Genomic DNA, 21,683 nt, shown 5'->3' with positions numbered 1-21,683 from the left:
TTCGGGTTCTCGTATACTTCTAAGGTAGTAGTTGCCTCTCGAGCCGGCTATATTATAGTGTCGCTATATAGCTTATATAGCAGGCGGCTTATCTTTAAGACAGTACGTCTATAGCTTAATAGTTGTAAGAAGGGTTATGTTAGTAGGTAGATAGGGTAGTAGTAGGTACAAGTAGTATTCGATAAGGAGCTAGGAGGAGAGGGAGGAAGGTAGGCAAGTTAGCCTATTGCCAAGCGCTAAGCCCTGCCTAAGGCACTAAGACCCTAGCTTCACTTAACCTAGTTATATGCCAATTACGTATAGCCTCTTTAGCCCTAATATACGCTTCCCTTCTAAAGGCCGCGCCCTCGTAGCCTGTCTATATTCTACGACCTCTATTGCCGCTAACTTAGCAAGTCTAATAAGCTGCTTAGCCCGCGCTAAATTAAACACTCAACTACCTAATTATATAACTATATCAAACCTTACCTTCTAATATAATGTCTAACTCTAACTACGCTATCCTTATATATAATAAACTATAAAGTGATATATATCTACAAGAATTGAGGACTATCGACCAATTATAATACGAGCGCGTCTTCCCTACTATAATAGGTAGACGTACGAGGTATTGCAGCCCTACCTCCGTTCTAAGTAATATCGTACCGAGTTCTTTGTGTCTACTCTTAAAAGACCTAGCTATATCCGCTTCCGAGGGTTGTTCTTGTTATTACGAGGGATTGTTCTTATTATTACGAGGGCTATTGTTTACTATCGTAGTTTCACTAGCCCTAATTAGTTAGGTTTAGCAGCCTTTAAGTATTAACTAATTATATCTTTTTAAAAAACTCAGTTCTTCTAGTTTCTATAGGTAAAGGCTATTATAAGTGCAGTAGTAGAGGTTCGCCTCGCTTAAAGGGTCGGAAAGATCGAGGAGTAACCTATTATCCGCAAGATCGACCCTGGCTAGCTTAGCTCTATAGTTTTGCCCTTAGTTAGTCTATTAGTCGCCCGATCTTTTAGGCGGCTTAAAGTTTTGACTTAGCCTTAAAGCTTTAATTAAACCTTTAATAGGCTCAATCTTTTAACTTAGTTAGTATAGTGCCTTAGGCTCGTAGTATAGGTAAGGTTATGCCTACGGCGCAGTAGCAATAGCAAGTAATGTTAATAATAGCGGCGCTAGTCGTCTTAGCGCTAACTTTACCTTGCTTTCGATTTCCTTCTTCGACTAATAATATACTCTGCAATACTGTTACTAATATAGCCGCGCTAGCCGTATCGCCCTTTAGTACGAGCGTAACGCCGTCGTTACTATTATTATTACTAATACTATTCGCCTACGCGCGCGCGCGCCTCTATCGACCGCCTAGGCCTTAGGGTCCCGATAGGACGTAGAAACAAGAGGGGCGTTAAGAGGAGGACCTTATAGGGTGCGCTAGTAAAGAGGTAGATTCCTTAAAAGAGTAGGCGATTAGTTAACAGTTATAGTACGCTCGTTAGTACTCGTTGCGCGTTCGTTATCGTAGTATAGTCTTGTTGTCCTTTGCTAACAATCGCTTGCCTCTAATTAGTTAGCTTAATAGCACCCCGAGGGTAGCATTGTTCCTAGGTCCTAGTAGTAACATTATAGCCTCTTAGCCTTCTTCTTGTCCTTTACGCTAGTCTAATACTCGTCTAATAGCTCGGCTATATTCCTAAAGGAACCTTTAGCTTCCTACGAGTCCTATTTAGGTAAATAGCCTTACTATCTTAATAAGTACTCCTTCTTGCCTTACCTAGTCCGATGCTATAGGATACGTTCTATAGACTATAGCTCTTTACTATCCGCTAGTATATCTTCGTATTCTATAGAGGCTTTATCCTCTTCGCGTAGGTAGTACGGCTTAAGGAGGGATACATAGAAGGTATTATAGATAGTATAATAAGGTAGGAGCTACAACTAATAGGCCTGTGTACCCTTAGCCTCTCGGATACGGAATAGACTAATATATCTTAGTACGAGCTTAGGCCTTGTTTTGCTATCGGGTAATAGATGCTTACAGATGCGGAGGTTCTTCGTACTTAGCACAACTATGTCGCCTTGTTTGAAGGTTATTAGTATATAGCGCTTATCGTAGTAGGTCTTTTAGTACTCTTAAGCCCTTGTTAGCTTCTTAGCTATCTTAGCATAGATTTCTCGCATCTTCTAGACACGTTCTATTGCCGCTAGTATCTCTAGTACTTAACGCGCTTCCCTTTCCTTACGCTCGGCCTCGAGCGATAGTAGGTCTTATAGTATAGCAGCGTTCTAGCCTATTATAGCTATGTAGGGCGAGATCTTAGTTACCGAATGTACACTGTTATTGTATACGAATTCTATAGGCTATAGGAGGTTGACCTAATCCTCGGGGTTCTTATTAATATAGCTACGCAGGTACTGCTATAGGGTAGCATTCTGCCTCTCTATTTAACCGTTAGTCTATAGATAGAAGGCTGTTAATAGCCGATACTTTAGTCTTAGCTATAAGCAAATCTCGCTCTAATAGTAAGATATAAATGTCGAGCCCCTATCGGAGACTATCCCTTTAGGGGTTCCCTAATAGGTATAGAAGATGTTAGTCTATAGCGCCTCTGCTATATTAATAGCAGTCCAATCCTTACGCGCCGGGATGTATCGAGCGCCTTTAGTAAATCGATCTACTATAACAAGGATAGCATTATATACGTCCTTGCTGCCCCTATACTTAGTAGGCGGAAGGCCTATAATAAAGTCTATTATTAGCTTAGTAAATAGCTTCTTTAGAACAGGGAGCGAAGACAACTCGCCGAATAGCAAGTGCTTCGGTGCTTTAACTCGCTAGCATACTATACAGGTCTGTATATATTCCTTTATATGCCGCTTACTATTTAGCTAGTAGTATATACGCGATAGTAACTCGTACGACCTCTCTATGCTATAGTAACTAGCGAGCTTACTATTATAGTGCCTCTTTAAAAGCTCTTATCTAATCGATTGTTTAGCGGGGATATAATATCTGCCCTTAAACTTTAAGTAACCTTTATCGTCGATCGACTAATTGTTATTACTCTTACTAGATCGAGTCGCCCGCCTACTTACAAGCTTATTAATACGCTCGATAGCAAAGGCGTCCCTCTACTAAGCACGCAATAGCTTATCTATAAACGATTAACTATCCCTATTTACAAGGTTATTTAATAGCACCCTCGCTATTAAACGAGGTACGCATTATATACATCTAATAGTACTAGCAGCCGGAACTACTATAACCTCTTCTATAGTGCTATCGCTATATAGGCTATTACTATAGATAGTAATGTCTTTAATCGAGTTATTATAGCTCGAGCGATCTACGTCCTTTCTTTTAACGTATACTAGAAGAACGACAACTCCGCTATAGTATTTGTTGCCGCCGCGGGGTCCGGAAGTCCGCTTATCCTACGCTTGCTTATTAATAACACGGGCTATAGCAATCTTATACTATAGGGTTAGAAACAAAGAATTAATATATTAGGTCTCGCTATCGTAATTAGGTCGCCTCGATAGGCTATCGGCAAGGTTACTTACGCCTAGCTAGTATAATATATTAAAATCAAACCCGGCGAGGTAGACGGCCTATCTAGCCTATCGACCTATAACCCTAGTAACCTTAGTAATGCTACGGAGGTTGTTATAGTCTGTATAGACCTGAATTGTGTGCTAAGCACTATCGAGATAGTAGCGCTAATGCTTAAAGGCTTCTACGATTGCTAAGAGCTCTTGCTCGTAGGTCTTATATCGACGTTCTATATCGATTATCTTTCGTAAAAAGAAGGCAATCGGGTGCTAGTAATAGTTATTATCTAATTGCTATAATATAATAGCCGATATAGCGAACTATAAAGCGTTAGTCTTAATTCGGATCTGCTTGCTTAGCACGAAATAGTACAATAAGGGGACATTAGTAAAGCGTTGCTTTAGGCCGTTAAAAGCGGCTTATACTCTATTAGTCTATTTGAACTCTCTAGTTAGGTTAGCCTTAGTTTTAGTAAGCTTAGTTAGGGGCATTATATACTATAAATAGCTCTTAATAAAGCGACGATAGAAATTAGCGAAGCCGAGGAACGACTACAGTTCCTTAATTAACGTAGGAACAGGCTATTTAGTAATAGTTTTGATCCGATTAGGATTAGCCTTAACACCCTTAGTTAATACGAGGAAGCTAAGGAAGGACACTTCCTTAGTAGCAAAGGTGTATTTAGAAGGTTTGCAATATAGTCTATAGGCTCGTAGGCGGTCGAGGACCTTACGTACTACGGCCTAGTGTTCTATAATATTAGGTAAATGTATATAAACTAGGATATTATCTAGGTAAACTATATAGAGATAGTCTAATAGGCCTAAAAGGGCTCGATTAATATAGGACTAGAATGTTATAGGGGCATTAGCTAGGCCAAATAGCATAACTAAGTATTCGAAATAGCTATAGCGAGTACGGAAGGCTGTTTTCTATTCGTTACCCTTACGAATGCGGATACGATAGTACGTATCCTTAATGTCTAGTATAGTATAGTAGTAAGCCCTAGAAAGGCGATCGAGGGTCTTATTAATAAGGGGGAGTAGACAGCGGTCTTTAATAGTAACAGCGTTAAGTCTACGATAGTCGACATATAGGCGTAGGCTACTATCCTTCTTTAGTACGAACAGGATAGGTGCACTAGCAGGGCTGTTACTATACCGAATTCGACTATTAGCTAGGTTTTCCTCTAGGTACTTACGCAACACAGTAAGCTCTCGCTTACTAAGGTTATAGAGGGGGCTAAAAGGAACCTCCTTGCCCTCTATAATATTAATCTTATAATCCGTCTCCTTAAACATAGGCAATGTCGATACTAGGTAGTATTTAAATACATTAATATAGGTCTCTCGGATAGGCTCTAGTATACGAGCAAGCTAATTAGGATTATTAGGGGGCATAGATTTATCGTTATTACTACCGAGCAGGTCGGCAGTCGGATTAGCTAAGGCGGGTGTTAGGTTGCTAATAAACAGGACCCTAATATCGTTAGGGCACTCGCTAACATTAATATGTTTAATGTCCTCTTTCTTAGCGATTCCAAATCGCTACTTCTAGAGGCCTAGGTCTATAGCTACGGCGTAGTACTTAAGAACAGGGTTGCTAATAACAATAGTAGCTCCCCTATATAGGTTGTCTATATCTACTATATAGGCAGTAAAGTCTAGTAGGCGTTTATTTCCGAGGTCGTCCTTTAGAGCTATAGGAATATAGTAGGCCCTATAGGTCAAGTGCCGAGCGTTATTAAACTAAGTAAGGGTTAGTAGGTTAGTCTTCGGCAGTTGTCGAAGGTCTAATTACTTAGCTAGGCGATAGCTAATAAGGGCACTAACTGAATTTCCTAGATCTAGTATAACCTTAGTTTAATAGGTAGTGCCCTTCGTATCCTATATAAGGCAGGAGCGTGTTATAGCTAGCATAATGTCGATAGTCTTACGCCGTACGAGGCTAATAGTTAGTGCGGCGCTTACTCTTTTTTCGAAGGTTAGCCTATAGGGGTAGCGTTAGCCGCTAAGAGGTGCTTTCGGTGTTTAGCGGAAGCACGATTAATTCGGGCCTAGTCCTTAGGTTTGTCGCATTAGCCTAGTAGATAGCTAGTGCTATTACAATTAAAGCACTTCAACCCGGTTAGTAGACTACTATAGCTATTATTATTAGTTAAGCGGTTAGTACTATAGGGATACGAGCCCCTTCTACGACCCCTATTACGGCCTCCTCTATATAGCCGCTAGCTACGGCCTCTCCTACGGTCGTTGTTACTGTTCCTACTATTAGTATTATTGTCCTAGTAGGAACCTTAGTTTCCTCCGCGGCTACGGTTGCTACGGTTAGTGCTAGTTAGTCGGATCCTTAATTCTAGTCGTTATTAGAGCTAAATAGCTCGTTCGGCTGTTTCTACTTCGACTATAAATTGAATACGTATTAGATTAGCTTGTTCGAATACACGGCGACGGTCTAATTCGAGGATAAGCTCCTATCTAAGTTTTAGGCGTATCTCGGAGATCTATATAGAATTAGTCTTAGGCGGAAGGTCGTCTTTAAGGGTTTTTAAATAGGCCTCGAATAAGCGAGCCGATTGATTAGTCTTCTATTTAGCTCGAAGATATAGGTCCTAAGCATATTGTTGCCTTAGTATAGGGTTTCTAAGGGTATCTAGTATAATAGTTTTGTAGGTCTGCTACTAAACAGCAGTCTAATCGTTAAGAGAGTTAAAATAGTTATCCTATGTACGCTTTAGGTCGCTATTAATATACTACATAGCATATACGACTAAGGAATAGTCGTCTAGTAGCGCTCTTAGTACGTTGCGCTAGTTAAGTTTACAGTTACGAATGTAGTCGTTATACTGCTTTCGACTAGAGCTATTAAATACGGTATAGTCCTTAAGTTTAGCATCCTTCTTTTAGATAGGTAGTAAAGAAGGTCCTGCTATTAGCTTAGCAGTAGTTGTTAGAGATTCCTAGAGGCGGCGAATCTCGAGAAGATTATCCTTTAGCTGTTGTTCTTAACGTAAGGCAGTAAGCCTGTTTTAGGTAGCTTCTTAAAGCCTCGCTACTAGCTAAGGACTAAAGGCTAGCTAGCTATATCGTCGATTAACAATGTTGTTAAGAATATCGTTAACGGGCAACGATAGGTCATCCCCTTCGATTATAAGTTCTTTAGCAGGCCCTCTAGTAGGCTCTTTAGTAGGCACCTTAGTAGGAGGCACTTTAGTAGGCGCTTTAGCAGGCACTTTAGCAGGCACTATACTACTAGCGTTGTCGTTGCTAGCGCTACTAGCGGCAGCACGGTTGTTGTTTTGTAATAAGCTAGCTATTATAATAGAGGGTAATACTAATAATATATTGTTAGCCCCTAAGATACGAATATAGCGGAATTAGTAGATATTAGTCTAGTAAGATTAACTTAGTGTAATAGGCCGTATAGAAGGCCTTGCTTAATAATTGGTACGGTTGTTTCGATAGAATAGTACGTATAGGTCCCGTTCTTCGGGCGCAATATAGTTAGATTAGTCTTGTTTGTAGCTATACCGCTAAAAGCTTAAAATAAGGACTATCTAGCTGCTGCCCTTAAAGGGTAGATCGAATACTATATAAGAAGGGTTATATTAGCAGGTAGATAGGGTAGTAGTAGGTACGAGTAGTATTCGATAAGGAGCTAGGAGGAGAGGGAGGAAGGCAGGCAAGTTAGCCTATTACTAAGCGCTAAGCCCTGCCTAAGGCACTAAGACCCTAGCTTTACTTAACCTGGTTATATGCTAATTACGTGTAGCCTCTTTAGCCCTAATAATAGTAAGTGCTAATAGATAGTCCGTAAGCAGTTGTTAGTTATATAGTAAGCCGCTATATTAAGGAATATAACTACCTATTCCGCTAGACTAATTCTACGCTCTCTAGCAAGTCTATAATCTTCTACTAAGGTATTAATTAACGCTCGAAGAATAGGCTATCGGAGCCTCGTCGTCGTATAGTAGTATTCTTCTAGTCTATATAGTATTATCTTCGTCTACTATCTACCTAATTCTAGCGCTATAAGAGTCGTTATTATACTACCTAGTCGATACTTCGGCGCCTTCGCTTTACTATTAAGAAGAATACAGAGCGCTTATAGTACTACGAATATAGCCGCAATAATAGCTATATCCTCGATTAAGTCGTCGTCTATAGCCGAATATAGTATCTACTATACTACTACTACTATATAGTAAGAGTAAGAACACGAGAATAGGGGCAAGAGATAGTTAAATTAGGGGCTCTACTGCTAGAAACAAGGCAACAAGGCATATAATCGTCTTATAAAAGCTAACTAGTATAGCTATATACTAGCTTTCGCAAGATAAGCGTATAAAAGACGACTTATAGATAAGTTAAGCTGTCTTATAATAAACCGCTGACTTATTAGTATTTAACGCGTCTTATAAAGTAGGTCCTGTCTTATAGATAAGACGGTTGTCTTATACAATAAGACGAGCGAAGTATTCAGGGCCTGAGTCACTCACTTCTTCATCTTCCCATAAAAAAACTCCCCCAACCCTCCCTCCCCATCTCCCACAACATCCTCCACCCTCCCACCACTCCCCGCTACCATACACTCCCTAATCCACCCGGGCAATTTCTTTTTGATCCGCAAATCCTCAAACCTCGCATCAAAAAGCAGAATTGAAGCCCAATCACCTTTGTGACGAATGACCCTCCCAATCGCCTGATTGACACTTCTCATACATAAATTTTCCGCATACTCTCCACCTCTCGCACCCAGGTATTCCATTTTTGCTTTTAAATCCGGAGCTTGTAAATTAGGATAAGGTAAGCCGACGACGACAACGCAGCGACCGAGATCGTCGGAGAAATTTATGCCTTCGGAGAGTTTGCCGCCGATGACAGAGAAAAGCAAAGCGCCGCGAGAAGGGTTGGTGTGGATTGCTGAGGTGAAGGAGCGGAAAGTTTCTTCTGCGGAGACGGAGCGGCTGTCGGAGAAGAGGGGTTTGAGGGATGAGAGGGGTGGGATGAGGGGTTGGGAGGTCCAGGTTCGGAGGACGGTTTCGAGGTAGCTGTAACTTGGGAAGAAAACGACCATGCCGCCTTGCACTTTGGAGGCGATTTTGATCAGAGCTTGGCCGAGACGCATGGCGGTGGTGTCGTTTCGTGATTTGAAGCTGAAGTCTAGTCGTCCTTGGCTGTCGGCGGAGATGGCGCGGACGAAGAGATTGCCAGGCGGGATGAGGTGGCCGCATGAGAAGGTTTTGATCTCGTTCGTCAGGTATGGGAATAATTCCTGCTTGTACTCTTCCATTGGAGACATTGTGCCTCCTGCTAGGATGACGGCTCTGGCATCTTCGACGATTCCCCGAAAGTGTTCTGATCCGTTAAGAAGCAAGTACTGCACCTCGACGTTGCCGCTTTCCTTGGACCACAGAAATCTGCCTTCCTTTGACGGATTCATGAGGCAGAGCAAGAAGCTCTGGAGATGCATGAGAGTCGGCACATCGGCTGCTGCGTGATGAATGGTAGAGGGCTCTTTCTTGATGGCGGTGTCAGACTGGGCAACGAACGCGATATAGCCTTCAACCTTCCGTGCCAACTTACTCTCGTCAATATAGCGGGAAAGCTTGCTCAAATTGATCTGATCTACAGCCTTGCCCGCGAGGAGAGCGCTCGGACTGGTTACATTGCCAGACATGTTGTGATCCTTCACACTGGCCACGAAGCTGAGTAGAGAGTCGATAACTCTGACGACCTGAGTGACATATGTCCGATTACTTCCTTTCAGCCGATTGCGGAACTTTTGGAGGTAGGTGATTAGGCCCTCTTTGGCGCGTCTGAGCTGATTCTCGGTGATGCGAGCGGAGTGAATCCCTTCCACTGCGTTCATGAGATTGTGGGCTTCATCAATCACAACCACATGACCTTTCAGCGAGATTCCGAGGGCTTCACGTGCAGACTTCTGCAGTAGAAGTGGGTATGGCAGGGTCACCATCTCAGCAGGGCCAATTCCGGCGCGTGAGGCATAGTATGGACATAGTTCCAGCTTGGATCCAAGCTTTGCGAGATCTTCAATGTCACGGATTCTGGACAGGGCGTGATCTCGGAAGTCAAGTACCACATCCTGTTGATCTTTGGTAGGCAAGAACGAGCACTTCTTATCGCCCGCCCTGTTTGACTGCTGAAGCTCAATGCATCGCTCGTTGATGGCAGTCAGGCCGGCCAGCTTATTGACTTTAGGATTGATGCAAAGATTCTTGCGTGAACCTAAGGTCAAGTGCTTGAGTTCTTCTGTAAGTTTGGATGACTGCTCTCCAGTGTTGTCTTCGGGAGGAAGACCCGGTGGTAATGATACCCGTTTCAGCTCGCCAATGAATTGTGATAGTTGCGAATGAGTTCTGGAGCAGAAGAAGACTTTGAGCTCCTCTAGCTCCTCCTCCTTCGCTTGGCTCTCACCAGACTTCGGTAGCAACCCGAGTTTCTCCATAAGCTTAGTCGTCTCGGCTGAGTATTGAGCATTGCCAGCAGACTTGATCTCATCGTCGCTTTCATATTCTTCGAGTACAAATTGCTCCTCCTCCGCCATATCCTCGATGTCAGTTTTCGCTGGTTTCTGCCTTTTGAAAGGACGCTCCTCCGTCGCAGCGCGCTCCTTGATCTTTCGCTCACGTTCGCGAACTGCAGACAAGCGTGCCTCGAGATCTCCTCTCATCTGCCTGATTTCTCGGCTTCGTGCTTCACGAGCGTGTTGCGTCATCCAGTCTGGCTCATCGTCATCCACTTCTACCGTAGCTAGAGCCTCGTCGAAAGTCTTCCGCTTGTGTTCTCTCAACCAGGTAAGGGCGCCACATATCAGACTCAGTGACTTGCCAGTTCCAGTGGGTGACTCGAAAATTCCGACCTGCTTGTGCTCGATGCAGTCATACACCGCTTCCATGAATTGCTGTTGGATGTCGTAAGGCTGGAAGGGATGGTGGAAGTCCTTGGGCGCCATCTCGCCTGGCACAATGTGGTTGTGATGTCGATGACTTTCTGTTCGGTCGCGTCTTCTGTGCCCAGTGGTCGGTGTGGAATTTGCGCCCCGTCCCGCCAATCGCGTGAAAGCCGCGTTTGAGCGTGATTTCTGAGCTTTCACGGCAAGGCAAGGCAGTGAGAGGCGGAGTCGTTTTGCAAGCGCCTACCTATGCTTGCCTTTTCTGAATCGTACAGAGTCAGAGATTTTCGTGTGCTGAGCTGTTGACCTGCCATCAATGACCCATGTATCGACGATTTCCTTCTTCTCGATCGCCTTGCGCTCTTTGGTCTTAGCATCGCCAATCCGTTTGATATAGCCCATGTAAATGGCGACTTCTGCGACAGCAACTACAGCACTACTGACGAAAGCCAGTAACATACGTGGTACCACGTTCCAGCGACGAGCTGCCATCCACACGGCTACGCTCGTGCAGACGATGGAAATGAGTACATTGATTATGAGAATCATCTGCCGATTGACATCAGAGTACGTGACTTCGTCAAGCTCGTCAGCGGTGTTGTAACTCGGTCCGAAGCTATGTGTAGCCTTCGGAAAGCGCTGGCTGAATGTCTCCAGCTTCGGGGCAGGATTGATCATGCGCTCGTACTCGCGTTGCTCTTCTAGCTTACGAAGCCGTTGCATCAACGCTTTGTATTCTGATGTCTGCCGGGCTATCAATACCACCATCGAGTCAAGGGTTTGGGGTTACAGGCTTACTGGCTCTGGCTTGGGTGGTGGCGGAGGTCTGTAGACACACGCGCCCCTGAGCAGCGTGTCCAGACGCCATTCCTTTGCAATCCTACCATCACACCGACCATGGGAAACGAGATATTTTGATACGTCAATGAGCTCTTGATGCTCTATCGGGCTACCTATCTCGGCTTTGGAGAGCTCCTCGACGCGTTCTTCATCGCACTCGTCTCCGCGGGTTGAGGATAACTTCAGCCTGCAAAAGTCATCTATAGCGGCTTTGGCAGGAGCCGTGATGGTGAGAAGGACCATGCCCCACAGTTTGTAAGTCCTCGACAGTTGACGGCGTTCCGACTTTGCTTGAGAGACAGTGCCGTGACAGAGGATGGTGGCATGGTGGCATCACGGGTGCTTGTTCGGAAAGAACAGGATAGAAATTAAGGTTTCGCATTCGGATCTGGGCCCAGTGTCATGGACTCCGCTCTCTGGAGCACCTTTTCGACTCTCACTGATGATTGCGAGCGACGCCCGACCTTCATTTCTTACCATACTCAAAAGTTCAAATTGCTGTTTCCTTGCCTCTGCTGCGATTGAGCCACATCCCGATTGAACTCGAACACGATTTATGCCTCGGCCGATAGCACCCTCGCGTGCTTTTGTTGGGACCTTCACAGCAAAACCTCAATCCTTCCCACCATGTTGTCCTGAATGCTTTCGACCAATCTTATCTCGTGGCTTTCACAACACCAAACGGAAAACGTACAATGATTCGCCGAAGAGGGAACAGTCTGCTGTTGCTGCTGCGGTAACAGCAGCGAAGCAAATATTCAATGGCCCGCCACCAGCAGGACCACTGAGCATTGATCCATTGAGGAGTGTTGCGAAAGAGATGAAGTTTATGACGGGGAATATACAGCAGTTGCTAGGCTCGGGACATCCAATGTTGGACACAGTGTCAAAGTACTACACACAATCCGAGGGAAAATATGTCCGGCCAATGCTTGTGCTACTCATGTCGCAAGCAACCTCTTTACTGCCGAAACGACGGCGAACGAACAGCAGTGTCCAAGGTACAATCGATACACCTATATCGTCATCTTCAGTGCTCAATGATGTCAATCCCGATACTTCACCGCTTTGCGCTGCGAGCGTTCAAGAGGCCGCAAGCGATAGCTCCGTCCTGCCAACTCAACGACGATTAGCAGAAATCACCGAGCTCATTCACACGGCCTCCTTACTACACGACGACGTGATCGATCACTCCGAATCGCGGCGAGGGAACACATCTGCAAACATTGAATTTGGTAATAAGATGGCAGTCTTGGCAGGCGATTTTCTCTTGGGAAGAGCGTCTGTGGCATTGGCACGACTACGTGACCCAGAAGTGACGGAGCTACTTGCGACAGTCATTGCGAACCTTGTGGAGGGGGAATTCATGCAGTTGAAGAACACAGCATTGGACGAGCGCAATCCATCGTGGAGTGAGGATACTATCACCTACTACTTGCAGAAGACGTACTTGAAGTCGGCAAGTTTGATCAGCAAATCATGCCGAGCTGCTGCTCTGCTAGGCGAGCATCCGGCGGAGGTTGTTGAGGCAGCCTACCAGTACGGCAAGAACCTCGGTCTTGCGTTTCAGCTGGTAGATGACATGCTCGACTATACCGTGAGCGGGTCAGAGCTGGGTAAGCCAGCAGGTGCTGATCTGGAACTTGGTCTTGCTACTGCACCTCTCCTTTTCGCCTGGAAGGATAACCCGGAGCTCGGAGCCTTTGTAGGCCGTAAGTTCTCACAGGAGGGTGATGTTCAAAGGGTAAGTTTTGACCTCCAGCTGCAGTGGTCTTATGTTTCAGCTGACGTTGAACAGGCGCGAGATATGGTCATACAGAGTGATGGCATAGAGCAGACACGAGCTCTTGCACAAGACTACGTTGACAAGGCAGCGAGAGCGATCTCCAGCTTCCCAGACAGCGAGGCCAAAGTCGGTCTTATCGATATGTGCTCAAAAGTTATGAAACGTAGAAAATAGAGACGAACTTGGGCGATCATACACTCAATCGAATGAGAGCATTCGTGCACCCACAGAAGGTGTTGCGGCGAGCGCGGCGTTGTGGAGTATTCCAGCGAATATACGATATGTCCTGGTCGAAGGCCGACCACGTATAGCGATATGTACTGTACATAAGATGTCTGTGTGCTATAGCCAGCCCACTCTGAAAAAAAGTGGCTTCAATATTTTATCAACATCTCGATCAAAGTATGGCTTTCAGCGGTTATGTGAAGTTCATGAAATGCTTCGAGATGAGCGCAGCCAACTTGAAGCTTGCCCCACGTACAGTACTGTGAACTTCACTTCCCATCGACGTTGCTGACTTCCACTTCACGAACACCTCCACTTCGAACACGGAGGCTGTGCAACCTTGAGCAGGACTCAGGTACCTTGTACGATCGCCATGAATTAACGACACGAGAAAATGTACGCGTCAGGGTTCAATCTCAATCCAACAATTCCACCAAAGATCATGAGTGCTCACAACATCACAGGATTGACCGATCGACGCGCCTGCGGCGTGCAATTCTCCTTAACGATGTCTTATTAGTCGAACGTATTGTACGCAATAATCCAAAGCTTCTCCAAAACCCCGACTTCGCCGACAAAAGCAACACGAGTCTACACATAGCAGCCTCTCATGGCTTCACCGAGATCGCCGGACTGCTCATACGCTATGGACATGACGAGCACGAAATCAGTCGCAACTCAGACCATGACACGCCTTTGATGTTAGCCGCGAAGAATGGCCATGTGGAAGTCGGAACTGTCCTGGCCAAGACGTTCCCAAGATGCATTCCCTACAGCGATAAAGCAGGACTAGATGCTCTAGCAATGGCAGCTCAACATCCGAACTCCACAGCCCTCATACCCATCTTACTCCAAGACTCCGACTTCCCTGCGAATCCACATGGTAGAGACCTCGACGGTAACACACCTCTCCACCACGCTTCCGCATCAGGCAGTTTAAAAGCCCTCCGCATCCTCCTCGCAGCAGGCGCAAATCCTCTCGCGAAAAACAATTACGACTGGACACCGCTCGCATACAGCCAGACTGTTGCTGCGGAAGTTTATTTCAAAAATCTTGTGGCCGAGTCTGAGAGGAGGAAACAGGAAGGTGCAAAGGAGAATGCGGAGAGGGAGAAGATGAGGGCTGCTGGAGTGAGGATTGTGGAGGATGATGGTGGGATGAAGACGCCCGGGGAAGCCGATGAGGATGAGGTTATTGGGGATGCGTTGAAGAGACATTGGAGTCCGGTAGAGAGGAGAAGGCCAGGCACACCGGGGAGTACGAGGACGCATGAGTGGGGAAGTCCACCGAGTTTGATGACACATGTGAGGACTAGGAGTAGTAGTGGTGACTGAGAAGAGGAAGATTCACTTGCGCTCGTTCAAAAGACCGCCAAGATGAATGCCGCGTGCCGCGCCTTCTCCCCTCCATCTTCGAGACAAAGGACGCTTCGAGACCAGACACATTCACAACGACGGTGGCTTGACGTTTGAGGATATTGCCGAAAAGTGTCTAGCGATCTGTATTCCAGGTTCCGGCCTGGACTTCCGCCTCTTCCTCCAATCTGACTCTACCTGGAGACGATCAAGTGCAGAAGTCATCACAGCAGCCGCCCTTCAGGATCGTCTTATTGAGAAGTACGAGTGGCAGCAACCTCGGACTCGCAGCATGTTCGGTTATATGGACGATAGATGTCTGCATATTCATGATGATGGTCCATGGTCGGCTGAAAAGTTGAAGGATATCCGGGCCCATCATGAGAAGCGAAGACAGCTTGACGGGAGGAGTCATACAGGAACATGAGCTGAGGCATATCTCGACTTCGGGAAGGCGAAGTTGGGAGTTCGAGAATTGAAAGTATCCTGATTGGGTATGTTCTGGTTGGCTTCGTGGGCTTGGGTGGACAGGGGATGGGGGAAAGATGCATCAGATATCGATGACCATCAGACTATCTTTGCAGCTGTAACAAAGAGGAAGAGCTTCGATGCTTTTCCATCCACGGCAAGACTTCTTCTCTTCTTGGGTGTTTATGGCATCGTATTCTGGACAAGTGGCGCACAATTTCTTCAACCGTGGCGTAGAGCCCTAGAGAATATCCGGGTCCAAAGCAAGGAAAGCCAGAATCGACTATTCCATCTTTACACATGTAGAAGTCAGTGCCGTGTCAGTAGGACGAAGGGATTTTGTGTAGGATCCATGTGATTATTCAGCCGTTCTCAAACCCTGCTCTCTACTACATATTGTACTCTCTGCAGCCAAGAATGAGGTTTTGCACGCGAAGGACGAAAGAAGGAAGTGAGGAAGGAAGGATGGGCCCCGCATTAGCGAGATTCATGCTCTTGATCCATACGTACTCGCTCTAATTGTACATACTCCTGGCTCTAGTCCTTTGGCCCTCGCTAAGCCATCTAGGTCGGGTGTCTGCGATTAAGGCCAGTTCTCCTTCGAGGTCTGGATGAGGATCAGTTGCCTCATGGAAGTGCGCTTCCAAGCTCTGCTTCGCTTCTTGTCCACGATGCTATCCCCATCGTAGACGGCGTGGATATTTCCTTGAGATAAATTCATCCGCATCCAAGAGCAGAGTATTACACAATAGTCTCCAGCTTCCTCGCATAGCCCAACGTGTTCTCAATCACCACGTCGCTGTTGCTCATGACATCCTTCTCGGCCGCCAATGCATCAGCTTCCTGTTGTGGGAAGTAGACCCTACCATCCTTCGCGACCCAGCCTCTTGCCTTTGCGAATTGGATGACCGCGCCTTCGGAGTCGAGGAAGAGCAGGTTCTTCGTGTTCGAGATGGGGAGAGAAGGGTAAGCGCGTTCGGAGCAAGATGCAATTTCGGATCGAATGGTGTCGATGAGGACCTGCAACAGCCATGTCAGTAAACAAATCCTCAAACCTGTGATCTCTCAACACCATACCTCTGAGAAAACGGCAAACTCCGCACTCGGCACCCTCTCCGCCTTCGTCTCTCCCCAAACCTTATCATAACTCCCTTCCATCAGCGCCTGTTCCAGTCTGACAGGATACTGAATAAACTCATCCTTCTCGATCTGATCCTTCCCACTACTCGTCTGCAAACCCTCAAGCACAGTATGAAAGCCCGCATAATCACCCACACTCAACAGCAGCAACAAATACAATCCCGTGACTTTTCCCTCATTACTTTGCTGTCTTCGCGATGCGGGGATGGCGTAGAAGGGTTGTAGTTGTTGGAAGTAGCGTGTGAAGGCTTCGGTGTCTTTGAGTTGGATGCTGAGGAGTGCGCCGGTTTCGAGCACGCTGATGGCGAGGTTCAGTTGTGAGGGGGAAATCTCGTCGTGGGGGACGAGGGCGTTGAGTTTCAGGAGGGCGAGCTTTGCGCGTGAGAGGAGCGCGGTTGAGTGGGTTCGGGCATCGTGTTCGTCTTTGAAGCTGTGTAGCTGGCGGAGGATTTGGGAGCATTCGTTTTCCGCCATCTTTTGGGCGTGTGGATTTGGGATGTGCGCGCAATTTTGACGACTGGGTGTGCAATGTATGGTGAGGTGGTGTTGATGGTGGATTTGAAGGCTGGAAGCTGGAAGTGGTTGTTGGAGGAAGTCACGTTGGGTTGATGGCAATGTTCACATGCAACGACGGAGATCGCTTTGGAGGCTGCGGCGGGTGACGCGCTGCGCAGCACGGACATTGCGGGTGTAGCCGTGCCTTCCACTTCTCAGTTGGAAACATCACTACAACCACTACCACCACCACCAATACCATTTCATACCATTTCGGTCACGACGAATCTGGTTCTGGTACTGCTACTTTATACCCACGGCAGGATTCAACTTCAGCATCTTCGCCTCGTCCTCGTCCTACACTGCTCGCTCATCCGGACGCTCCAGCTTGAAACCCTCTTCCCTCAACTTGCGAAGCTCTTCTATGTGCTCAACAAACGAACGCCCAGCCAGAAACGTCATCACATTGCCTACATCCTTCTTCCTTCGCAATGAACGACATGTACGACCAGAGCCTGTTGATGACATCCTGCTTTGACTTGATGTCCCGCATTCTTGCCTCAAGCACTTGCAGCTCCTCTGCTACACGTTCTGACTGGTATTTTAGGATCTTGCATACATCGAAATCGGAGACTTGAGGATTATTGATATCCCGCTGAAGTTTCCCAAGCCAATGCAGTCGCCGTGGAACTTGTACTCTGGCAGTAACTGGCTGCTGTGACTTCTCGCTGCCCTCATCCTCTCTCCTGGTCTTGGTCTTGTCCGGCACCTTGTTTGTTCTCATCAGGCTGTCTGCGTGTGTGTCGAAGTGCTTGCTGTCCATGTGTGTACGCACGCAATTGCACGCTGCCGCGTCGAGCTGCAATCTCTCTGTACCAACGCTCTCTTGTTTGCTGGCTCGGTTGTTGGAAGAGATTGGTTATAAGGGCACTGTTGGGCCTATTACGCTATACGAAGATAATCAGTTGGCTGTCGCTGTTACTCAATCTACGAGTGTTAATAGCCGTACTGGGTATATGGGTGCTAGGGTTTGTTGTGTCTGCAAGAAGATCGCTAGTAGCACTATTGTCATTACTTAGATTAGTATGTGTAATTGGATCGCTAATAGCTTTACTAATCCGCTTAATAAGCTTAAGTATACTAGTATAGCCGCTTTATTTGGTGGTTGAATTTGGCAGACTGCAAGGCCGCTATCAAAAGCGCCGCTCAGCCTACTACCAAGTATTAAATAGATAGAAGACATGCCTATTGTCCAGTTTAACTGCCTGTTTCCACCCACCTAACACCCCTTTGTTTGCTTTGGCCCTTTGGCCTGCTTTGTTTGGCCGTATGTACGCGATAAGGGGGTGACTTGATGCACGTGTGTGTAGGTCTGTTACGTACATGATGCCTAAGGCTGCAACTGCACACTTCATCTTTGGGCTTTCTGTAGATTGGCCCTCTTCTGAATACATCATCAGTTACATCTCAAGTAGTACTGGCTCGCGCTTTCGCTTTGCTCCCGGTGTATAGTAGATTCTGTGTCAAGACAGCTTGAATGGCATGGAATGATATGGAATGGCATGATATTTGGAGGTCGTATTGCTAGGACGCGCGGAGGAATAACTTATGGGGAGCTCATGCAGGGAGCAGAGAAGAGGAAAGCTGAGAGCTACAGAGGCTCTGGTTCGTGATTTGGCCCTGTCTTTGGCATTTTCGTTGTCTACTTTGGAGCACAACATGTGCTGTAGTCGAGCCGCTCACGACCAACAGTACGACCACACAGCCAGCGAGTCGCTTACCGCCAGCGCCACGACCACGCAGCTAGCGAGCCGCTCACGATCGATCGTCTGGTTTCGTTCTATAGGTGTCAATCACTGCCTATTCCAGCGGCTGGCTTCTTCATTCAGCCGTTTCGCTACCTATAGCCCATCTATCATGACAATGGTCAGCATGTGAGGTGATCTGTGAAGAAAGGTGAGATCCAGGCAAGCTTATCTCCTATTTCGGTTTCATTTTTTTCCCGTACGTGTTCCAGAAGCGACGAGTACCGAGCGACGACGAGCACCGAGCGGGCCAGGACGACGAACGCAATATTCGCTGCCTGCGCTTTCCTGGATCTCTGCGAGTGCTCGATACAAAGCGTCCCACAATTCGGTGTCGCCTAAGTTTACGATTGTCGTAGAGCCTTCCGTGCCACCTGTAACATGTGCTCATAGGCGGCTAGCGCGTACCTAGAGGAGTGCGAGCGAAGCTTTCGCCTCATTCTAAGCTCTATCAGTGTGCTTAAACGCGTCTTGTACTATAGTCGTGTTACCTGCCTTCGTCGTATGGTCGTATGGTCGTATCGCCCTATCGCCCTATCGCCCCTTCGCGGTGTGGCTGTCGCCGTGTTGTCGTGTTTCCAATTTGGTATTCTCTCCTAGAAGGACATGACTTGAAGGCTTCTGCAGCCTGATGTAGTGTCTGGTGAGAAGTAGCGATCGAGGCCCAACTTTACGGCGACGTCCAACAGCCTCTTCCAGACACCGAAGTATGCTCTGCACTTGCGCGACCTAGTAAGTCCTTGTCCTTTGCATCGTCCATACCGGCGATTGCGAATCAAGTTCCCAATCAATGAGGCGGTACAATGTGACAAGAACCAGAAATCTTGAAGTGCGAAGATTTTAGTTCCTGCTGCAGGATCAACTCCTCGTACTAATTACCACGGCTATTGCAATGATTGTGTGATACTTCCAAGCATCGGATGCTGTGCTGTCCAAAGAATGACACAGTATTCCATGTAACGTAGCGTCGAACATTTCGGTTTTTTGCCGAAGGATTGCAATTCCGCGTTACGGATGTCTTCATTCAACCTCCACATACTGAACGGCGTGAAGTCATCTCACCCGCCGATGACTTGGTCCCGAAGTCGCTCGAGCTCTGCTTCGTCGGGAAGCTCACCAATCAAATCTGCGGCATCGATCGTGTCCAGGAGAACGTAGAAGTACTCCTGTATAATCTCACCAAGCTTGGAGTGTCTGTCAGTAAAGAAAAATTAGCAATCCTCTTGAAGTGGCTCAGCTGCTCAGCAATAGAGGTGCTCGCTCCATCCCATAATTGTACATCTCTCGTCCCGAGCAAAGCAGATGAATGCCACTTACAGGATCTCCTCCGTCTCATTACGATACCTCTTTGTGCCCTCTCTCTTCACCTTTCCCGGATTTCTCGCGTCTGTGGCGTAGATGGGACCTTGAGAATGATGCTGTGGACGACGTCTGGTCATATTCCAAAAATCAAAACTCAGTTGTGATAAGTCTGAGCTTTGAGGTGGGTCCAAATGGCCGCGCGCAGCTGCATGTTCAGGCCAGATATAGAAACCATGGTTATCGAGGAATGCTTTCGAGACGAGTTGCAGGTTTCTAGTTGTAAAACAGGGTATAGTGAGCAGAGCTGTCTTCGAACGCTTTCATCAGGTGTCCGTTTCACTTACGGCCTTCGATTGTCGTTCTGGTTGTAGATCGACTTGTACTGCGACTGAAGCCATATGATACCATGATCTGAATGTGTGTTGCGAAGCTGAGCGACCGCTAAGAGCCTGAGATTGTCTTTGACTTTGGATAGCCACATCATGTTATAGAAATAGTCCAGGATGGCCTGAGTTTCGGTCAAGTGGGATGGACGTTTCGCAGCCAGCCGAATCTGCGAACTGGTCACTGAGTCATCGCAGAGCCATCCCGAATATGGAGACTTCATAGCTATGCACGTGAATTGGTCGTTTCGTTGGCGATGCTTGAGGATTGTGGTGTCAATGTTTGACGACCGCGAGCGCAGCACAGCAACTACGTCGTCACTGCCATTCCCCTTGTAGGATTAGTTCGTCAGGTGTCACGCTCGCTTTGAAGGAAATCATCACCTACCTCTTTCTCAGACGCCCGATGTGACTTCCTTCCTCGTACGCACCTTCCACGATCTATCATCACTTTCTCACATGCTTCTCGATTTGGTTTAGCGGCTCGAAGAAGTCTTCATCGAAGACCAGGAGTAGTGACCAGGTGCAGTCAGTTCAAGATCCGATGGTGGAAGGTGCGTTTTGTACCTGCCTCTGCTACTTGCAGAGGGGCTGAACCAGAGATGGACCATCACCACACACTCGCAACTTCCGTTTCGTGAACTCATGATTCCAAGCGATTTTTTAAACCCGGGACAGTATCGGCAGATTCGGGGAGACAAATTGCAGATTCACTTCTGTTGGATGTCTGCCCTTCCTCCCGGCGGCCTTTCACGATGTCGCCCTGCCTTCACGTTCTGAATTGAGCTGCCTCAGATGTATTCGGAAGGATCATTGAAGTTGTGAACATCTTAGTCCGTCAATGTGAAGGTGTATGAATGTTCTTGTCGTTGCACGAGATTAACGCTAAGCTTCGCTGCTTCCTAATGAATGGTCTCATTCCTCAAAGACAGCTGACAGAATCCTCCACGGAGTCGACTCCTAACCGCAACAAAGGCCATGCTGGAAACACTGCTAGTGTCCGCACGGCCCGTCGATACCTCAAGCAGCCCGGATCCTGGAAACATCATGTGTCAGCCATGACAAGAAATTGGGCGTGCAGGAGGTGCTCGTGGTGCCGTGGACCTGAAAATTGGTAATCGCCGGAGGATGTTGGCAAAGGTACGCAAGTGAAGTATGCCAAAGGTCTAGAACCTGATTGATAATGCTTGCCTCAATTCGATCCAGGCTTGCGAGTCCTTGCCTTGGGTTCTTTGGAGATGACTCTGGACACCTTGTGCTTCTGAAAGGCCACGAAGTTGCACGCGTAGCATGTGTTGCTCCTCTGCGATCGGAGAACAAGCTCACAATGATACTAGCTGCAGAGATGTGGTAGTCCTTAATCACGTTTCAGGCTTCGAACGCAAGCTAGGAAGGTTTCATGCGGAGATATGTACAAGGATGAGGAATTTCG

General features: G+C 46.9%; 7 protein-coding genes across 7 annotated transcripts; 3 read left to right on the top strand and 4 right to left on the bottom strand.

Moving 5' to 3' along the window:
• Positions 1-8,108: 8,108 nt before the first annotated feature.
• MYCFIDRAFT_20311 (uncharacterized protein) lies at positions 8,109-10,505 on the bottom strand (the record flags this gene model as incomplete). The annotated part of the gene is made up of 2 exons (XM_007929698.1): positions 8,109-9,476; positions 9,510-10,505. Coding segments are annotated over 2 exons (2,364 nt in total), but the record flags the coding sequence as incomplete, so codon positions are not given.
• Positions 10,506-10,766: 261 nt separating this feature from the next.
• On the bottom strand, positions 10,767-11,423 carry MYCFIDRAFT_101139 (uncharacterized protein; the record flags this gene model as incomplete). Its single annotated transcript, XM_007930033.1, has 2 exons — positions 10,767-11,195; positions 11,250-11,423. Coding segments are annotated over 2 exons (603 nt in total), but the record flags the coding sequence as incomplete, so codon positions are not given.
• Positions 11,424-11,751: 328 nt separating this feature from the next.
• Positions 11,752-13,460, top strand: MYCFIDRAFT_72669 (uncharacterized protein). Its single transcript, XM_007929878.1, has 2 exons — positions 11,752-13,035; positions 13,090-13,460. The coding sequence occupies exons 1-2, from the start codon at positions 11,848-11,850 to the stop codon at positions 13,249-13,251; spliced, it is 1,350 nt and encodes a 449-aa protein (XP_007928069.1). The 5' UTR covers positions 11,752-11,847; the 3' UTR covers positions 13,252-13,460.
• A 165-nt stretch (positions 13,461-13,625) lies between these two features.
• Positions 13,626-14,637, top strand: MYCFIDRAFT_155134 (uncharacterized protein; the record flags this gene model as incomplete). Its single annotated transcript, XM_007930032.1, has 2 exons — positions 13,626-13,698; positions 13,767-14,637. Coding segments are annotated over exons 1-2 (873 nt in total). The 5' UTR covers positions 13,626-13,696.
• Positions 14,638-15,605: 968 nt separating this feature from the next.
• MYCFIDRAFT_165711 (uncharacterized protein) lies at positions 15,606-16,851 on the bottom strand. The gene is made up of 2 exons (XM_007930031.1): positions 16,204-16,851; positions 15,606-16,146 (listed from the first exon to the last, which is right to left on the bottom strand). Exons 1-2 carry the CDS (start codon positions 16,738-16,740, stop codon positions 15,868-15,870), a joined length of 816 nt encoding a protein of 271 aa, XP_007928222.1. The 5' UTR covers positions 16,741-16,851; the 3' UTR covers positions 15,606-15,867.
• A 731-nt stretch (positions 16,852-17,582) lies between these two features.
• Positions 17,583-19,394, top strand: MYCFIDRAFT_176224 (uncharacterized protein; the record flags this gene model as incomplete). Its single annotated transcript, XM_007930030.1, has 16 exons — positions 17,583-17,732; positions 17,765-17,781; positions 17,808-17,848; positions 17,940-17,982; positions 18,018-18,107; positions 18,132-18,267; positions 18,294-18,430; positions 18,492-18,593; positions 18,631-18,652; positions 18,701-18,717; positions 18,779-18,897; positions 18,926-18,933; positions 18,960-19,020; positions 19,049-19,130; positions 19,184-19,216; positions 19,256-19,394. The coding sequence occupies 16 exons, from the start codon at positions 17,583-17,585 to the stop codon at positions 19,392-19,394; spliced, it is 1,197 nt and encodes a 398-aa protein (XP_007928221.1).
• A 30-nt stretch (positions 19,395-19,424) lies between these two features.
• On the bottom strand, positions 19,425-20,475 carry MYCFIDRAFT_176223 (uncharacterized protein; the record flags this gene model as incomplete). The annotated part of the gene is made up of 8 exons (XM_007930029.1): positions 19,425-19,450; positions 19,474-19,604; positions 19,629-19,692; positions 19,731-19,849; positions 19,884-20,172; positions 20,209-20,229; positions 20,258-20,279; positions 20,308-20,475. 8 exons carry the CDS (start codon positions 20,473-20,475, stop codon positions 19,425-19,427), a joined length of 840 nt encoding a protein of 279 aa, XP_007928220.1.
• Between the last annotated feature and the right edge of the window lie 1,208 nt (positions 20,476-21,683).

This window comes from Pseudocercospora fijiensis (assembly GCF_000340215.1).
Source record: "Pseudocercospora fijiensis CIRAD86 unplaced genomic scaffold MYCFIscaffold_6, whole genome shotgun sequence".
Taxonomy (NCBI): domain Eukaryota; kingdom Fungi; phylum Ascomycota; class Dothideomycetes; order Mycosphaerellales; family Mycosphaerellaceae; genus Pseudocercospora; species Pseudocercospora fijiensis.
This window is presented reverse-complemented; position numbering and strand designations above follow the sequence as displayed.